At 41.5% G+C, this 19449-nt stretch overlaps 2 protein-coding genes across 3 annotated transcripts; one reads left to right on the plus strand and one right to left on the minus strand.

Annotated features, from left to right (window-relative positions):
* Positions 1-253: 253 nt before the first annotated feature.
* On the minus strand, positions 254-19319 carry DNAJC17 (DnaJ heat shock protein family (Hsp40) member C17). The gene is made up of 11 exons (XM_028722907.2): positions 19106-19319; positions 17007-17076; positions 16002-16060; positions 14499-14586; positions 14060-14142; positions 13448-13544; positions 12489-12538; positions 11919-11996; positions 11086-11166; positions 9953-10075; positions 254-453 (listed from the first exon to the last, which is right to left on the minus strand). The coding sequence occupies exons 1-11, from the start codon at positions 19181-19183 to the stop codon at positions 331-333; spliced, it is 930 nt and encodes a 309-aa protein (XP_028578740.1). The 5' UTR covers positions 19184-19319; the 3' UTR covers positions 254-330.
* Positions 393-4622, plus strand: C1H15orf62 (chromosome 1 C15orf62 homolog). Of its 2 annotated transcripts, none has more exons than XM_028722919.2 (2): positions 393-479; positions 3397-4622. In XM_028722919.2, the coding sequence occupies exon 2, from the start codon at positions 3519-3521 to the stop codon at positions 4059-4061; it is 543 nt and encodes a 180-aa protein (XP_028578752.2). In that variant the 5' UTR covers positions 393-479; positions 3397-3518; the 3' UTR covers positions 4062-4622. The 2 variants fall into 2 exon arrangements, with proteins under 2 accessions (XP_028578752.2, XP_028578762.2); XM_028722929.2 differs by having other exon boundaries at positions 451-2212.
* Positions 19320-19449: the final 130 nt, after the last annotated feature.

Genomic DNA, 19449 nt, shown 5'->3' on the forward strand with positions numbered 1-19449 from the left:
TGGAGAAGTTGCTCGTAAACATGGCAATCATTTATATAACTTATACCCATCTGTGGAGTTGCCAACAGCAGGAACCATTTTCTGGCAGTTTCCATAAGATTAAAACTAGCCCATGGTCTGTCAGTGGGAGGAGAAACTTGACTTGGTAGCTTTGACAGTGTGGGCACCCGATATCTAAGCAGAAGCAGAGCCACACACTACCAGATTTATACCCTTATTGAGGATGATCAGTTTATTTTTCAAAGAAAACGACTGTTTTTAAAAAGGATATTTATTGACTTAATTTAAGTATAAGCAAACACACAAGATAATGCTATTTTTCTCCTTGTACTATGTGGAAGGTTCTTCCTCATCTTCCTGTTTCATCTGCTCAATCAGCTTCTGTCTTTCAGCGGCTTGGCGCATCCGCATCATCACGAGGCTTTCGTAATCCCGCTCCGAGACAACTGAACCCTAAAGAAAATGGGATGGCAGGAAAAGTAAGGTGGAATCCCTGCTAGTTCTTTCACAAGTCCTAAAATAAACACCACCACAATGGCACAAGAAAAGAGGTCTTCTGGCGCAGAGTACCTTACAGACATTACTAGCTAGTGTTTATTGGCGATAAAGATTGTCCGAAGTGGGGACAACTCTAATGTAGCCACTCCAAGCAAAATGTCATGCCAGAATAAGTAAGCTCCTCCACTCTCAACTATTACAGTTGTGGCAGTTCTCATTACTACAGGTAATTGTAGCCTACCTCACAGAGTGGTTATAAAGGTAAAATGGGTGTGCAAGGGGACACAGACCCAAGCTAGCTCCTTAATGAAAAAGTGAAACAGAAATGTAATAAATGGTAAATAAATTTCCTTTTGCTACAATATAACAGGAAGTACTATAGCAGCATCACAAATGTTCTAGGATCAAAATACTGTCTACTGCCTTAATTTTACAGGAACATAATATCACTTTAATTAAGAATAGGCAAAGCACTGCAAATACTCTTTTGAGGAGGGTTCCAGAATCTTAACTAGTGATTTCTTCCTCAGATTCTGAGAAGAGAACAATACAAATCCCCAAATCTAAAACTGTTGAAAACGAAACATCTTACATTGAGGGGATTCCCCTGGCCTAATATCCTGTAAAACCAGTGGAACCATTATCCTAGAAGTTGTGTGTCATTTTATTTCTCAGCACTCTATTAAACAGATTCTATACTTAAACATTTAGTGTTGTTGAGTCTCAAGAGGACTTATAGGTAGCATGGCTCTTTAATACTAATCAACAGCTTTTCATTTTCAGCTTGGAGCTATCCCATTCATAAAGCAGAGTAAAAACAGCCATTTTTGTACATTCCTGATTAGTCAGGCCTTTTTAAAAATTTGAAGGCAGTTGGCACCTTATATTTGTGACTTAATTGCTTATGTAACATATAATGGTGTGAGAATACAGTATAAAGAATAATAGAATCATAGAACTGTAGACTTGGAAGGGACCCCGAGGGACATCTAGTCCAACCCCCTGCAATGCAGGAATCACTAAAGCATCCATGGTAGCTGACCATCCAACCTCTGCTTAAAAATCTGCTGGAATGGATCAGACCAAGGTCCTCCTGGTTCAGCATCCTGTCTCCAGGAGTGACCACCAGTCAGGTGTCCCTGGACAGCTGCAAGCATAGCGTGATTATTTGCTTCTGTCTCTCCACCACGCCTGATAGTCAGAATCTTACTGCCTCTGACCATGAAGGTGCCATTTGGGGGCGGGGAGAGATCCCATCTCCAACCCTAAGTAGAAATGCACGGGTCCCTTGAACTTGCAATTCAGAACTGGGTCTTATTGTATTTCCTTGTCCTCCCCCTCCTCCAGCAGCTACACTGAAAGTTGTTCAAGTAGTATTCCATAGAAGCCCTGTATTCTCTTGAAGCTTTGTTTGTGTGGGCTGACACTTCACAGGTCTACACACCTACTTCCTGCAATCTCTGCAATTAACTAATAGTGTAAATCCCAGTTTCTGATGTAACTGAGTCAGCAAGGGCTTGGCACAGAACACGCACAAAGGAATTGCCACTAGCAAAACACATGAGTGGCTGAGTGAGAAGGGCAAGGAGTAACACCGAAGGAATGGTGTTCTAAAGGTAGAGCTGAGAAGATACAGTGGACTTTTAAACATGGACACAGGTATGCTGTGCCCTGGGCTGGAAGGACTTCCTTCAAAATTCCTCTCTGTCTCACAGTAAGTAGCAACTCTACATTTCATTTTCTTCAGTGTTAAGCTCTGCAACTACTTAAGCTCTAGAAATCCTTCATGAATATAGTTTTGCTAATTCTCGGCTCTGCCAATCCAGTAATGAGAGACTGATCATGACTTTTCTGTCATGTAACATTCAACAATTCCGCCATATGGATGCTGCTTTGTGCTCTAGAATCTGGGTAAATTTGTTGAGATGATGATATGTATATACAGCCCTTTATTTGGCAGCCCCATGATTCCTTTGTGTGGTAAGGATTTAAAGTGGGCTAAAAGGGGCAAGTGGAGTTTGGTGACCTTGAGGTGGCAGATGAAGTTAGTATGTCCAGACACATTACTGCTTTCAGTCTGCATTAGATAGTACCTCATTTTGCCTTACAACTGAGGAAGGAAATGAGGTAGGGAAGGTAGCAGATCAAGTGAAACAAAGGCAGGGTAGGTCAGAAAAGACTCTTTTGGAAATAATTTGGTCTTAAAGAGAGCTCTAGAGAAAGAAAGGAAAGTGGCCTGATAAATGGAAAATGGGAAGACCATCGCAGGTAGAAGGAAGAAAAAAAGGAGTGAGATGTGGATTTGTACAAAAAGCTGTGGAAAATTGTGTTAATGGGGGTGACAGACAAGGAGACATAGGAATGAAGAATACCAGAGAGGTGTTCTAAGGGACCACTGGATAAGAAGGTGATTTGAAGCAGGGAGGCAGGGAAGAAGGCTGATGATGATGGAGATAGATCAGTAACTCTCTCTCAAATAGTACTATACTGGTTGCCACTGTCCTGAATAAAGGCTACTGCAGAAGCATGGCAGAGTCAAGCAGCAGAGGAATAAGAAGGGTCAAGCCCCATCCTGTACACTGCAATAACTCATCTGCTGCATCTTAGCCAGCTGGGATGACAGAGGCTCAACTACAAATGCTTTAAAACACAACTATTTACACACTAAGAGTTATGATTGGCTTTCAAATTCACAATACTTGAAGTGCTTTTTATATGTCTACTTAACATTTTCTTTGAAATGCTGATAACTTGGACAGTTCTACAGATCTAATACGGTCATGAAAGTCATGTTGGTAGAACTCTTTCGCAATGATTTCTTTAGTGGAAGTGAGGGTTAACAGTCAAGTATTGCCTTCTCTGGGAAGCCAGCTTGTTAGGTTTTCTTTTTTCTTCCAGAAATTAGAAGAAAGAAGCTCCCCACTGACTCAGAAAGCCTCAGTTAAGCTCAACACGGAGGCCTCTGGCCTCCTTCATCACACAGTTGGGAGCCACCAGCCTTTTTTATTGCTTCCCTCACCATGGACACTTGGCGGAGAGGATCCATCAGATCCTCTGGTTTCTTCAAGCGCCTCTCATTCAGGAGGCATAAAAAGCTGGGCAATCAAGTCACGATCTGGAATCATAACAGCCAAACAATAGACACCAGTGGACAACAGTACAACAAAAGGGAGCTCCCAAGAGACTTGACGGGAAAGTCGGACTATTTATCATGTCAGAGCGAGCAAAACCTACTCAGCAAGCCACTGCCACCTCCCAAACCACCTCGGCTATATCTGGACAGTGCCAGCTGCCCCAATATAATAAACCACACTGATTCTCCCTCTACAGACATTTCTTTCCCAAGCACTTCACGTCATTTCCACAAGGCCACTCAAACACAGCCAGACCTATTTTATAGGAACCAAGCCACAAACTGGTGGCTCTCTGAAACCACCTCCTGCTACAGAAATCCTATTCATGATCCATTAGACCCCTTTTTTTCTTTCACATTGGATTTGGGGCCCTCACTTCTTGATGATGTTTTGCAGACACTCAGAAACCAGAATTTACTGTCAAATTAGCTAGACTTGCAAATAAAAGCAGAGGAATTAATTACACCGAACCACTGCCTATATGCCACCGAGGCTGCTTTTTGTTTTTCTCAATGAACTGAGAACAGCAGACCAGCTAGCAGTTGAACACAGTATCTACTTGGAATTTACTAGCATTACTGTATTTCTATTCATCACACATTCCCAAGAACTCCTACTCAGAGTACTTCATTATGGCAAGATGCTTCCTACATTTGGACCATATCAGAGATTCTACAACTAATGTGTCTGGAAAAGGGTGGGTGGTTGTAACATGAAGGAACCATAAGGAACTCATGGATATACAAGAGCCTTGAACTATACATGACTGAAGTTCATCTTTCTTTATGCTGGTGCATATTTTCCTCATTAATGGGTATATTTAAGCTATTAGAAAGCCAGACCATTATTGGAAAGCAATTGTTTTTCTTTCTATTTGTCACAGGGGAAAGGAAGTGTATAACTATTGCTTCCACAATAAGCTATGAATAATCCATTGTAAAATGTGAAAGAGAATATATATTTTAGACCTTATTAAAAGTATTTCCTGTACTTCATTTGTCTCTCCTTTAATTTCCATTGGCAAGCACTCATGTAACAGTGTGACTGGGGAAAACCCTGTTACATCAAACTCTAGAAAGAGCAGGAAAGGGGTCCTTGAAAGGAAAACCAAACAGCTACTGCTCTCCCAAGCATATCCAAACCACCTAAGACCCCCTTGTAAGAAATATCATGTCCCAAGGCTTGTTTATGCAATCATGTGGCTCCAGGGCCATGTCAAAATAATTTATTGTTACTGCCCTGAATAAACACAATGTGTAGATGGATTCAGTCATACTCCCTTGCTTGCTATTGCAGGTCAGTCTCAGGACCAAAATGCAAGTGTTATTTTTGTGTGTTCTTATTTTTATTATGCATTTAGTCTTTTTTATATTGTAAATTTATGTTGCGAACCATCCTGAGATCTATGGATGAAGGGTGGTATACAAACCAACAACAACAATTCCATGTTTAAACAAGAATACAAAACCTCACAGCTTTTATTTCAGAGAGAAAACCACCACCTCACATAGCTTTCCTGTGGAAAACCGCCGCATCACTGGCTGCTATTTACCTCCAAAGGTGCAATTTACTATCTGTACTGCAGATTGGAACCGTATGGCTGCTGCTGCTTCAATATAAAAACAGTCAGGCTGTGCATATTTGTTTGTAAAGCATGACTAACATCACATGTAGTTTTGCCCTCTGTAAAACTAACACTTGAATTGAATTATGAACTCCACCCATTTTTGCATACTTGCCATAATGACTGTGCCATCAAGATAAAGCTGCAGCATGCCAAGAGTTCCTAAGTAACCAGGGACTCTTACCCTTGTTTCTGCTTCTGGCTTCACATTATAAACAAGAGTCAGAACTGAGCTTAGAGTGATTTCCTCAGGTTAACAGCATGGCCTTGTGAGAAACGCAGGACACACTATACTCCCAGGGGTAGGGAACCTCTGGCCCACGGTCCTCATTAGGGCCAACACAAGTCCCAGTTTGGCCCGTGAGACAGTTTTTCCCAAACCACGCCAACCTGCTGCCATAGGTGACATCAAGTGTGGGGCAGGTGGAGATGTGGCTGCCACTGCACAACTAGGAGTCTGAAAGTGCACTCCCAGTTGTGTGCTGTCACTAATCCAATCAGCTGACTGGCAGCGAGAGCAAGTCTATTCACTGACAGGGGGTGACTTCAAGCTTGTTTTTCCTTTTCTAGCAGGGAACATGTCACTCGATGTCAGATTGACAGGTGGGTAGGGCCCTGACCACCTGTCAAAGTGGCCTACCAGGGTTAGCAGAACCCAGGATCTGGCCCGCTGAATGGATCTAGTTCCCACCCCTACTCTACAGCAATGTATATTGGCATAACTTTTCAGCTAGCATGCCAGGCAATTCCCACTCCAGCACAAAAAGTGATGCTTAATCAGATGCTTAAAAAGTTGAGGTAATTTTAATGTTTTAGTATTTTAACTTTTGTATGTTTTATAGTATGGCTGTGGATTTTTCTTGATTCTGTTGTTTTATCTTTTTGTAAACAGCTTTGAGATTTATTTATTTATTTTTACAATCATGCAGTGTAGAAATGTTATGAAATAAATGAATAGCAGATTTGTCCTGGTTCAAGTGCCAAGCTAGTGTCTCTGCTGCAAAAAAGCATCTGCTTTTGAATCATCTTTGCAGATAACATATAATTTTTCTAACAAAAAAAATACATTAAGCATGCAACATCACATAACTCAAGGAGCAAGCCAACAAACAGGTTAATGCCGCAAGAGGTTTCCTTTTAGAAGCATGATGACAGCACAAACAAAACAAGCACTGTGTGGGTATACAGTCTACATGCTTAATGGATTTTACAATATTTCAGGAGGAGGGCACCTGAGTTAAGTATTTATTGGAAGGCTAGTAAACATGAACAGGATAGTATAAAGAGCCTCAGGGCAGACAGAAGTCAAGAGATAAGAGCTGAAGTAAATTAGCCATTAAAATTCAATAAAAAAAATTTAGTATGTAAAGACAGACAGAAATGGAAGAAGATCCCAAAATATAAAGAGGCATTAACACAAAAGATGTCGCTTAAAATTGGGAAGAGAATGAATAGAGCAAGTTACAAACATTCATATTCAAGTACTGCCAAACAAAATAAGTTGTGGGAAGTTTCTGTAGAAAGGATGTAAGGAATCAGTGATGTCACCTCAGGAGTAATTATACAAAAAGAGGAAGGAAGGTGATCACCACAGGCATGGCACAAGCAACAGGAAAAAGTTTGCATATCAAAGTGAAGTTTACTGGAATTTCACTTGTCAAAGGCTAAGGATGCAAAATATAAGTAATCTTTTAACAGGTTTAATATTTTTGAGTAATTGTAAAAATTCTAAAAGCAATTTTAAAGTCTTCTGATTAAGAATATTACTATATTTTGTGTTGTAATGTATGGATGTTTATTTCATTTAGGTAATTTACACAGGTTGCAGGATTCAGCTTTTTCCGCGGGTGGCGCTGTGGGTTAAACCACAGAGCCTAGGACTTGCCGATCAGAAGGTCGGCGGTTCGAATCCCCGTGACCGGGTGAGCTCCCGTTGCTCGGTTTCTGCTCCTGCCAACCTAGCAGTTCGAAAGCATGTCAACGTGCAAGTAAATAAATAGGTACCGCTCTGGCGGGAAGGTAAACGGCATTTCCGTGCACTGCTCTGGTTCGCCAGAAGCGGCTTTGTCATGCTGGCCACATGACCCGGAAGCTGTACGCCGGCTCCCTCAGCCTATAGAGCAAGATGAGCACCACAACCCCAGAGTCGGTCGTGACTGGACCTAATGGTCAGGGGTCCCTTTACCTTTACAGAAGTTTACTTTTCAAGTAAAAAGTCAGTATCCTCCTACTGCAATTTAAAAAAAAAAATACATTGGGATCAAACTCAATCCTGCTATTTTAGGCAACCATACCAGTTCTTATGAAAACTGATTCATAAAAACTGGCAGGCCAGTTAGCTTAGGTGGAAATAATTACTTCGGGGGGGGGGGGGCACTGGAGTTTATCTCCAACCTGAAAGACATACCAGTTGTATCCCTTCTATCTGGAAACCCACTGAAAAACCAGTGCTGAATCCAGGAATTACCATGAATTGCAATTACATCCCACTGAGAGGTGCTGCTATGTGTCCAAAAACAAAACTTGCTAAGGTATCATCTAAGAAAGAGTTCAGAATAGCACAATCCCAATGTCTGCACTCCATCAAGTAGCTGGAAGGCCTCTGTATCAGAGCATCTATCACTTCCACAGAGCTATGAACTCAGTCACAGCTCCCAGCCTGGGTTCATACACATTAATCCTGTGCAGCAGGCAGAATATATGGGCTCCCAGTAAGAAACATATGGAACGGAAACAAGCCAAGATAAACTCACGTCATAAGTCGGAGGCTTCATAAGAAGCAATAAGCTAACTTGAAAACCAACAAGAGCTTCTGTTTGGAGACAACTGTTGCTCTTCAGTCCTGAGAAACAACTTTTATGGGCACTATTTGTGATAAGAATGTACGAATTTGATGGACCAGGCTAGTGACCAATCTAGTAAAGCATCCTGTTTTCACAATGGCCAACCCACAAGCAGGACCCAACCACAACAGCACTCTCCCCTTCTGTGGTTTCCTGCAACTGGCATTGAGAAGCATTACTGCCTCTGGCTGGGGAGGCAGGGCATAGCTATCATGCCCAGTAGCTTCGCCTATATTGCGCAAGGGAGAAAAACATCTCTTGGCCCCAAACAACCTGAAAGTACTGCTGGATTCCACCTAGTTCAGCACAACCAGTCACAGCATTTGTTCCCTACTGCACTCCAGGCAAGACTATTTGTGGCCATAAACACACAGCCCTGTGGAGTCGGGCAGGAAAGTCACTCTTTGAAAAGAGCTGAAAGTGCTCCCTAGATGGAGCCATCCAGGCTCAAACAAAACCTCAGGGAGGCTGAGAGGCAGTTTCTCAGGAACTACTACTTGGGATTAAACACAAAGTAACCGGCTAGCAAAACAAAGGAAGACGCAAATAACAGCCTCACCTGAGAAACTACCAGAATACCTGCTCATTAAGTAGACAGCTGCTACTTTCCCACCCACACACTATTGAAAAAAACTATTCAAGCCACGTGCACAGAGAAAAGGAGGGCAGACTTTGGCCCACAGTTCTCTTTGCTTTTGCTTTTAAAGAATATCAGCATCTGCAGAATGAATAGCTGGGCATTCCCATCTCACATATCTATAAGAGATAGTCCAAATCAAGATAATAAAGTGGTATTTACATGTTCCCACTTCCCTCCATCACCCATTTATCTAGTCTGTTTTGTCCTTAATACATAAGACTCTTATTTCATTTATGATTAACAATACACGCTCTGATTCAAGACACGACAAGCTATAAATGAAAAAGTAAAAACAAATGAAGCTTCAAATATAAAATGGAAGCTCAGATGAACTTGCACTCTACAGCACCGATTCCCCTGCCTTCAACAGAGCAGGGGAAGTTCTAGAAACATTAGAACAGTCTTTATAAATGTAATATTGAAATGGTGCAATAAAGCAAATCCACATTTGGGGATGTGAGGAACCTATAGTTTAGATCTGCTTTCAAAGAGATCACAGAGGTTACAGACAGTGCATCACGTTTGTAGGCCTCTTTCCAGTGATGGGACTTTCTCAACAAACAGAACAGAACATATACTCTAAAGCAGGGGTGGGAACTGAATCTGTCCCCACAGCCCCTCCCCACAAAATTGACAGGTGGGTGGCAAAGACACAGTTCACAAAGTGGTGATGATCTGCTTACGGCCTGGTCTTGCAAAGTGCTGTGCACAGGGCTTTGCAAGACCTGACCATCAGCTGATGCTGGGCTGGAAGTTTCTCACCACTGCTCTAAAACCATGAGTTTCATCAGTAAAACAAGCCTTTCCTTTTGTGGGAGAATTATCTGCCCCAATCTAGTTTCTCGGAAGATATCGCTTCCCAAGGCTCATCTTTCATCAACTGTGCATGTACTTCTTCAGCCCAACCCTAAACACAGCAAACATCACATAGGATCCTCTCTATTACTCCATTTAGCAACAGCCCAATTAGTGCCGCAGCAGATCATATCTATACAAGCTCAACATCAAGCCAGATTTATACTTGCTTTCATTAGAACAAGTTCATAAATGAAAAACTTTAAATGGCTTACAGTTGCTCAGTGAATGCTTCCCAAGGCAAAAGTACAAAGATGAACGGAATGTTTTTGCTAGTGACCATACCAGGTGTATGCAGAGTTCAAACAGATTTTAAGAACCACCAAATGCAAAAAGTAGCAGCTTGTATTGGTCCTACCTTGGATATCTGTGGCAGGCTGGTGCCATCAGCAAACACAGGATTGCTCTGTGGTTGGCCCTCTAGCCAGGAGATTTTTAGAGGATTGCTTATCAGGCCAACTTCATTCTTCACTGCCATCTCCTAATGAATGAAAACAGCCTCTTCATTTCATGCTTCCCATACTAAGCCCAGAATAACAGAATAGCCACAGGTCAATTGATTAAACAATCATGCTAGATCAGCATTCTCCAACCTGGTGCCCTCCAGGTGTTTTGGACTATAATCCCCATTATCCCCAACCACTGATTATGCTGGGCTGATGGAAGTTGGAGTCCAAAACATCTCAAGGGCATCAGGTTGGGGAAGGTTGTGCTAGTTGGAGCTGAAAACCCCTCCAGGCTTGTATATGAGCCCCTCCCAGTCCCTGATTAGCCCATCCCATTTTCATCAGTAGGCTTGTGTGCACACATTAATGTGAGAGAGTGCATGCCAGTGCCACAAGGATGCACCATGTGATGGGGAGAGCTTGTGGGAAAAGTAAAACAAATCCAGCTTGCTTAAAGCAAACCACACTAAATGTATTGTATGGAAGGGTGAAAAGTAAAACAGTCAGATAATCTAATGGGAGGAAAATTCCTTCCTAACTTCATTAAGGTTTTCTTCTGCATCTAAGGCTCATCATAATATGGAGAGAAGCATCCTAGTAACAATAACAAAATCAGATGTAGCATTTTAGGGTTTACTGGTAACTATCTTGATAGTGGTATTGCATACTGATGAGAGGTTTTACCATGATAGTTTTGTTACCCAGGGGCTATAAGAGTGGGTGTTTAAAGTAACAAGAAACTCTATTCACATAAATTACTTATCTATATAGAAATACTTAAGTTTGGTTTCCCAAACTGCAATAAATGCGTTCCCTTTGTTTTGGTGAAGTTTCTCAGAGCCTCCCACCCATCTATAAACATCCACCCGTTGCTGAAAGTTGGGGAACTGGCCCTGCTTTCTGCACCAGTCATCAGGGTTGGGTGGGGGAAGCCTAGTTGATGTAGAAGAGTCATAGAAAGATTTCTAATGATACCTTCTTCCATGAAGGTCAATGTATACCACCATAAAGGTGCACTGAGAAATTCCCAAGTCGAAAAACTTACAGCAGCTTTCACCGTGGCAAATTCCACAACCGCACTCCCAGTCTTCTTGCTAGAGATTAGCAAATTCAGAACCTCGCCATACTGCCAGAATCAATAAGAAATGTAAAGTCAAGACATAGGTCTAGGGGAGAAACCGTATGTTCTAAAATGTGATATATGACAGCTCTTGCCAAAGTCTCCATAAATAACAAATGGAAAAGGGACTGCAGTAGGATGAGATACAATACTGGTGAAGAGTACATTTTGTAATGAGATATACTGTGCATAATCATGTCAAAATGCTAGTTAAAAGAGTTTTTAGAGATATTACAATAGCAGTCATTGATTTGAGGCCAAGGTCATCATAACAAGCTTGAAATGCAACACAGCCATAAGTCAGTTCACAGATCACACTCTCCCAGCAAAACCCCATAGAACATCATCATCATGTGATGTAATGAATGAGGTTATTGTTCCAGCCTAGTTCTGAATTCATTGTTCACAAAAAAGAGAGAGAGAGAGAGAGAGAGAGAGAGTAAGCCCAAGCTAGTCAAAGCTGCCTAGCAGATACTTAAGTACAAATAGGGATGAAGTAAAGATCACATGTTAAACCACACCATCAAATTATTTACGAGTCATACCACAGGGATATATTGGTTGTATTAAATATTAGCTGACAAGTTAATAAATTCCTTATGGTGTCCTCCTGTACCAACAAAAAGGAATGGAATGATTTATAATTACCATGGGAGGGCCTCATTAGTTTATGAAGATATCAACTTTCTTTGCTTATTCTTACAGTTTGCTAGGCAAAACCAACCAACCAAGGTGAAAGGAGCATTTTGGAACAGGACCTTTTGTAGGATTTGCAGAAGAACTTCTTTTGAGTAGCCTCCTTTAGTTTCATCTTCTTTCTTGCATTTCCAGCGTAGCTGATGAGGAAAAGTTAGAAATTAATTTCACTCTTCAGTGTACTGGATGCAATATATAGCAGAATCTAGCATTTGGTTTTACATCTGTGATGCTATAGAGGCAACGGATTCAGATGTTAAAATTTGCAGACATACTAAAAGGAATGTCTACACTGCACAGGAACAGATATACATAGTCATAGGCACAGGGAAAAGTTCACATTTAGAAGATCTGAAAATTACTACATACATCAAGCAGCATCTGGCAACCTGTCAATATCCCAAGTCACAGAGACTTAACTTCTAATTACCTTCATCCTAGTGCCTAGATTCTAGATTAAAGTGCAAGGAACACATTAAGATGAAGTAAGTGACAATTCCAGTAAGCAGCGAGGATGCCAGAGACAGTCCAGCATTCTGTGTGGCCAGAGGCGATCCATGTGGCTTCTACTGATGGAATGATAAGTTAGTTGCTCATCTCTCTTCATAGCTCAATTTTTGGGAATGTCTTACTTTGAGCTTGGGTGTTCCTTTGCCCTCCTCTCCATACCCATCATGTTTGCCTCAAAGAAGAAAAGAAAAAGAAAATGAAAACTACACTGACATTTAATGAATGAAAATACTCAAGAAAGACTATGTTCTACATATCCTTAGCTTGATTTAAACTCCACCACAGGGGATTTGGGTGTAGGTTGGCAATTATCCTGATAACTATGCAAGTTAAAAGGGGGTTCTATTTTGACTCTTGTTACTTCCAGAAGTGGGGCTCCAATGACAGTGAGATTGGAAAATTTCACTCAGCCATGAAGCTCACTGGGTGACCTTGGACCAGTCACCATCTCTTAGCCTAACCTACCTCACAGGGTTGTTGTGAGGATGAAATGGGAGGGGGGGAGAGACACCATGTACACCAACTTCAGATTATTGGAAGATAAAGGTGGTATATAAATGTAATAAATAAAATAAATAAATAAATTTGGGGTAGGAGGATAAAAATAGCACTGAATGTTCATAAACCAATCTCACATGCCAACTGGTACTGAAAAATCTATAACAAATATTGCAAAGTTCTTTGCAAATATTCATTAAAATAATCGTCAATACCCTCCTCATTTCCACATCTGCCTGGGGTGAAAAAGGAAACAAGTGGCACAGCTTAGAAGAGACCAGAGCTATAATCCTGGGAGAAGGTCCCCCTGAACTCAATTTACTTCTTAGTAGACATGAATAGGAGTGTGCTGTACATCTCCCAATTTAACTCTTCTTGTTTGGCCCTTCTACTTAATAAAAGAATATTCTGCCACTAAGCTCCACAACAAGAGACGCAGCAAAGAAAAGGCTATTTTTCTACAGGCATGTACTCCTTAACAACAAAAGCAAACTGGCTTTGAGCACCCATGGGCGTGTTCTGAAGAGAACCGTGGCAAGACAACTTTGTGGCAGTCAGAGGCTCTGACTTTGCCTGGCCTTACCTCGCACTCGCTGTTCTTTCTCAAGTCGTATTTGTTCCTGGATAAGTTTTTGTTGTTCCTCCAGCTGGCGGGATCCCTCCTCACGTAACCGTAGGATCTGGGGAAAGAGGCAGAAGGCAAAAAAAATGGTGGCCATGTTGCCAAGAAAAGTGGCTATTACAAAACAATCTACTCTTTAACTTGTAGGTATGAAGAAAGTGTCACAAGGAATAGACCAGCAGTCTCCTGTCTAGCAACAACAGCCAAATTGAAAAGTGTTTTTTTAAAGGGAAGAATAGATACACAGGAAGCAGCCTTATATAAAGTTAGACTATCTCTCTCTACAGGTTTTTTTTTAGAAAGGAGTCTTTCCTGGAGATGCCAAGGATCAATACCTAGGATCTTTTGCATGTGAAGCACACTCTACCACTGAACTATGCCCCTCAAGTTTATAATCCCTTTATGCCATGTTTTCACACAGCCTGAACCTCAATGTTGCTACTCCTATAGGCTGCCAGCATAATTTATCTTTCAATACCATTAACTTTCTGCTCTTTATAATGGCTGTGCACATAAAGGATCCCATCCTTACTTCTGATATGAAATAACATTTTGTTTGGTTGCTACCCTTACCTCTTGCTCTAATGTTCTAGTTATCTGGATCTCTTCCTCCTTGCTAACCTGGGACTGGGCTTCTTTTTCCCGGGCTTCAAGATCTATAGCAAAAGAAGAAGTCCACAAGTTGGTAGAGCAGGAGACTCTTAATCTCAGGGTTGTGGGTTCAAACCCCACGTTGAGCAAAAGATTACTGCATTGCAGGAGGTTGAACTAGATGGCCCTTGTGGTCAGTTCTATGATTCTAAGATAGGACAAACCCAAACAGAATGGTTTTTCCTGAGATTCATTTCTAACAGGATGAATCACTGCTCACAGTACAGTATATTTAAGAACACCTACTGATACCACCTCAAATTTTAATGAAAACAAACGAATTGTGGACATGAACAAATGGTAAGGATTCTGCAACCTGGCATTTAATCCATATGCAAAAGAATATTCTAGATTTACATACCAAGTTTGACTTTTTTCCTCCTTTCATCAAGTTTCTGAGTCCTTTCTGCTGCCTGTTTCTTTGCTTTCCTCACTTTATCATATGCTGCCTGCAGTAGTGATGGGACAAGAAAAAATAATAAATCAAAACAAAATGAAAGTTTCAATCACATATCTAGAAATATTAAAATTAAAACAAAACAAAGATCTGCAAGTGTCATGGACATTCAGATTGTGTTTAACAAGGATAAAAATTTTAATAATTCGAGACTTCTCAGTAACTAACATTAGTAATGTCCACAAACGGAGGAAAGAAAGATGGACCAGAATATGTAAAATCAAGAAAGATACAAATGTTTGAAAGTATTCTGAAGTATACATCTTACTTATAATGTCTGTATTAGATCACTAGCCCAGTTTAATGCTAGCACTGCAGGGGCAGCATGGTCTGAAACATACTGACAACAGGTGTTGACAACAGGTATAGTTTTGCTTGCAGCTTTTAACAGGGATCCAAAGAATGGGCAAGAACAATGGAATTGCAAGAGCTCTACCTGCTTTCATGTCACAGCAGTTCAAAATACAGGAGAAAACCAATGAAAAAAGCAGTTACTTTTTTCAGTAATAAGATCTGTTGCAGCAAACGAGTTTAAAACTGTGCATATAGTTCTCCCTCTATCTCTCTCACATTTTTTTAAAATTCCATCTTATTTCTTCATATGAAGTATTATATACTCAGATAAGTGGAACCCAGCTCATTTTAGAACCTAAATACTTGATCATAATGCCAAAAATCTCTTCCATCCCAAGCTATCAGCGATCAGTTTGAAATGAAGGATTCATATTGAGCCTCCAAGGCAAGAATAAATTAGTTTTAACCTTCCCCAAGATCAACGAACACATTTACACTACGACGTGCCACAGGGCACTATATTGTTCCCAATGATATTCAACATCTATATGAAGCCACTGGAAGCAGTCATTTGGAGTTTTGGAGCAAGGTGTTGCCCTGATGAAACTCAACTTTATTTCTCCATTACAACTGAGTGTGGAGCAAGATGCAGTGGTGGCCTGGATCAGAGTCAATAAACTGAGCTTGAATCCTGGAAAGATGGAGGTCTTGTGACTGGGTAGCTCCTGTTTCTGGGAGATAGGCCAATTGTCTGTTCTGGATTGGGTAGCACTTCTCCAGAAGGAGCAGGTGTGCAGTCTGAGAGTATTCTTTGATCCATCTCTGTCATTGGAGGCTCAAATGACCTCTGATGATTATAGAGTTCTCCCTCCATGCAAGTATGACCCAGCCTCAGCCACTCACGGTTTAGAATAGGAGTCTATTGCTGAGAGAAGTAGGGAATTTCTGTACATAAGCTATCCCGAGATATGTAAGGGAACAGTCAGAAACAACTTGTTGGCTTGTACTGGCCTGAAATAAGTTTCTGACTGCACTTTTCTTTTCCAAGTATTCATGTCTAACAGCAGAGCCAGAAAATGCTTGGAGTTCTAACAGAGCATTAAAATAACTCACCCTTGCTGCTGCATCTGTTAAAACTGCCAAAGCTTGAGACAACTGATGGAAGAGCTCAGCTAGGAAACAAAGTGAAAAAAATGAAACAGCAATAAGAGAATGCATACAATTCCTAGATATAGAACTGAGTAAATGATTGTCTGAAATTTGTCTGAGTAAATCATTTCAGAGAACACAACAAAGCTTCTTACAATATTTGAAAGTCAATCCTCAACATAACTTCAGAACTTCAGTTTGCTCCATCTAAAATACAGTTCGTCCCTTATGCAAGGATCAAATATTATTCTTAATATCTTATTTCTAAACTTACAGGTGATGCCTAGTAACTTGTATTCAGAGGACACAACCTTGGACAGTGTGAAAGCAGAACTCAGCCATCATGTATGAAAATACATTTTATTTTGTTTGTCCTGAATCTCAAACAATTAGCCCCTTCTGAATACAAAATATTGCCGAGTCATCATTTAATTGAATATATTTATATCCCCCCAGATAAGCTTATGAACATTGTAAGGCAGCTTGCAGCAATAAATATAACATATTGAGCAATTACAGAATTAACAGAAGTCAGTAAATTAAACATCTAGAATAGCAGCAGCTAAAAGATGAAGCCCACATAAAACCATCAACAAAAGCGTAGAAGAACAATAAAAGTCTCAAATCTGCTTAAGACTCAAACAATGGGGGTCCATTCACAATTTCTGAGGGAGCCTCAAATATCGGGGGCTGCCACAAAAAAGCTCTGTCTGTGGTACCTGCCAATCCTATGGTTTTAGCAGGCCTAAAAACTGCAGCATTTGACAACCAATGGACCTGGTACACAATAGGCTTCATGTGATTAAAGGGTCACATAAATAATCAAGCCTAGATACTGATATCCAGAACATTCCATCTATTACCAATAAAACACACCAGTGTAATTCTGGATAAATCTAGCCACTTCTAGTGATCACACAGGAAAAACAGTCAATAAAAGCTAAGAGTGTCTATGAATACTTTCCATACCTGCTTTGGGATTGTCTGGATTTTTATCTGGATGGCAGGACAAGGCCTTCTGTCTGTAGGCTTTCTTAATCTGTAAATGAGAGCCAAAACAATGCAATGAACAGTGTGATTAGCAGATTAAGGCAGTATTCAGTTATGTAGAAGATAGGACAGCAGGCAACTAAAAGTAAATAGGAAAAGTTTTAAAATTAGCTCATTCTTTTTGCTGCCAGAGGTTATCTGCCCAAATGCAGGCCTACCTTATACCAAGCAACCCTGGTATAACACTGCTGTAGATATGACAAACACACCTGCTGCCTAATGCGTCCTCAATGCTTGGACTGCAGTTGCTCAGGTAAAAAAAAAAATTTTATTTGACAAAGTAACTGTTTCGCTGATTCCATCCAATGGCAACAACCTGGCCTGATAGGAACTGAACATGTGCTGGCACTTGGCCAGAAGCTACAAAATACTACATGAGTTCCATGTTGGCCAGCCCCGATTGTTCTTGCTGTTTCTGCCTGTGAATCAAAAGTGTGCTCCAGAAGCCTCAGCCCATCCATGTAAATGCACATTTGATGGGTTGTTCAGTAGCGCTGGAAAAACTGTATTACTGATCTTCTCAGTGAGGCACCTCTGAGTTCTCTGGCATATTGAAAATCCGTGTGAGACTGTTAAGACACTGAATCTTTCTTCTGTTCAGGTTGTTGGATCAGATGTTCTTAGCATCTTTCCAGCTGTACAATTCTGTCACAACAGAGATACTATGAAGTACAGATCACATGCATTCATTTTAACATTAATACTCCTGATCAGAAACATTATCATATGAAAAGCAGTGTCTTATTATTCTAAGGTAACTACCCTAAAAAGTTCTTTCAATATACAGTATGTATAGACTAAAAACGTCTGGTATTTAGGCACCACCTAGTGGACCAAATGAGTACTAAAAAGACAACTTGAAGCTATTGATCCTTAAACTTAAAGCAAAATATTAACACAATAATATATATAACAACATTATTTGACTACTCAAAGTGCTTAATACCCATTATTGCAGAAACTGTTACAAACATGCTTTCAAGAAGCTTCTAAAATGCTTGCCTGTAACAAGGAAATATCACCTCTAGGAAGGAAAACATGTTAAAATTGGGCTTTTTAAAAAACGCCTCAAATGGGGGTGAGGGGATCAGGATAACAAATAAAAATAAGTCTTCTAGTAACTTTTGAGGAACATACTTGAAAGGTTGCCATAATGTTTGCCCACACAAATTGAGATGGCATTATTATCAATTTATGCCAGATGGAGAGGCTGAAAGAATTGTGGCCAGGACTGGATGCAAACCAAGGACTTCCTAGTTCACAGTTCACCTCCCCCATCATTATACTCACCACCTCAAGCATCCAAAGCAAACCCAAGGGGCCATCTCAAATCACAGTTCATTCATGCAGCTCAGTACCACACACTTGCAAAGCCTATCATAAACAGATTCCCACGAGAGGTGGTGGACTGTCCTTCCTCGGAGGTTTTTAAGCTGAGGCTCGATGGCCACCTGTCATGGATGATCTAGCTGAGATTCCTGCATTGCATGGGGGGGGGTTGGACTAGATGACTCTCGGGGCTCCCTTCCAACTCTACCATTCTATGAGAGAGAGCTCGGTTGGCAGAGAACGAGACTTAAATTCCACGGTCGTGGCTTCGAGCCTCACGTTGGACAAAAGGCTCCTGCACTGCAGGTTTGAACTAGATGACCGTCGTAGTTCCTCCTATAATGACTATGAAAAAACAGTAGTATGATCGCATTTGAAGAAGGCGCGGAGGGCTGCACCCCGGCGCATCTCAGGTTTACTTTGGAACTCAGAAGGGGGACCCATCGAGTACAGTGCCAAGTGGCCCCTAGTAAAGTGTGTACAGTATAGCATCAATACTTTAGGCCATGGGCCCTTGAACTCAGCAGCTCGAGGGCCCTGAGGTCTTGTCCCGTAAGGAGCGGCAGGGACAGAGCCCCCTTCTATAATTCTGGCCCTCGGGGGCCTGCGAGGGTCCGGCTGGGCCCTCAGGGATCTCCAGAGGCCGCCACCGCCGCCTCTCCCTCCCCTCAGCCCGAGGCCTTCCCGACCTCTTTATCCGACGCCTTCTCGCCAACTCCCAGCAGCGCGTACAAGTCCAACTCCAGCAGCTCCTTATCCACCGCCATTTCTCTTCCCGCTCCGACCCGCTTCTCTACGGGGCCAAAGCGGCTGTTATTCCCTCGACTTGCCCGACCGAGCTTGCCTTTCCTCAGCGAGGCTACCCTCGCCCGCCGCTCCAACAGCGACTCGCGCTGCCCTGAGGCTGCTGGGAAACGTAGTCTTTGTCTCCTCAGCAGTTCCCCTTCGCGGGTGTGGCCAGAACTACGATTCCCGTCATTCCTCGGACCTAGAAAGGCTGGAGCTCCCAGGAGACACCGCGCAAGGGAAAGTG

This window comes from Podarcis muralis, chromosome 1, assembly GCF_964188315.1.
Source record: "Podarcis muralis chromosome 1, rPodMur119.hap1.1, whole genome shotgun sequence".
In the NCBI taxonomy this organism is placed as follows: Eukaryota; Metazoa; Chordata; class Lepidosauria; order Squamata; family Lacertidae; genus Podarcis; species Podarcis muralis.

What these genes read in the sequence shown, in the direction of transcription:
- C1H15orf62 (XM_028722919.2), top strand. Translation starts at nt 3,519, where the DNA reads ATGGACACTTGGCGGAGAGGATCCATCAGATCCTCTGGTTTCTTCAAG.
- DNAJC17 (XM_028722907.2), bottom strand. Translation starts at nt 19,183, where the DNA reads ATGGCGGTGGATAAGGAGCTGCTGGAGTTGGACTTGTACGCGCTGCTG. An exon ending in AGAAGGCGTCGGATAAAGAG is followed by an intron (nt 17,077 to 19,105) that starts GTCGGGAAGGCC and finishes TCTCATTTACAG; the next exon opens with ATTAAGAAAGCCTACAGACA. An exon ending in TCCAGACAATCCCAAAGCAG is followed by an intron (nt 16,061 to 17,006) that starts GTATGGAAAGTA and finishes TTTGTTTCCTAG; the next exon opens with CTGAGCTCTTCCATCAGTTG.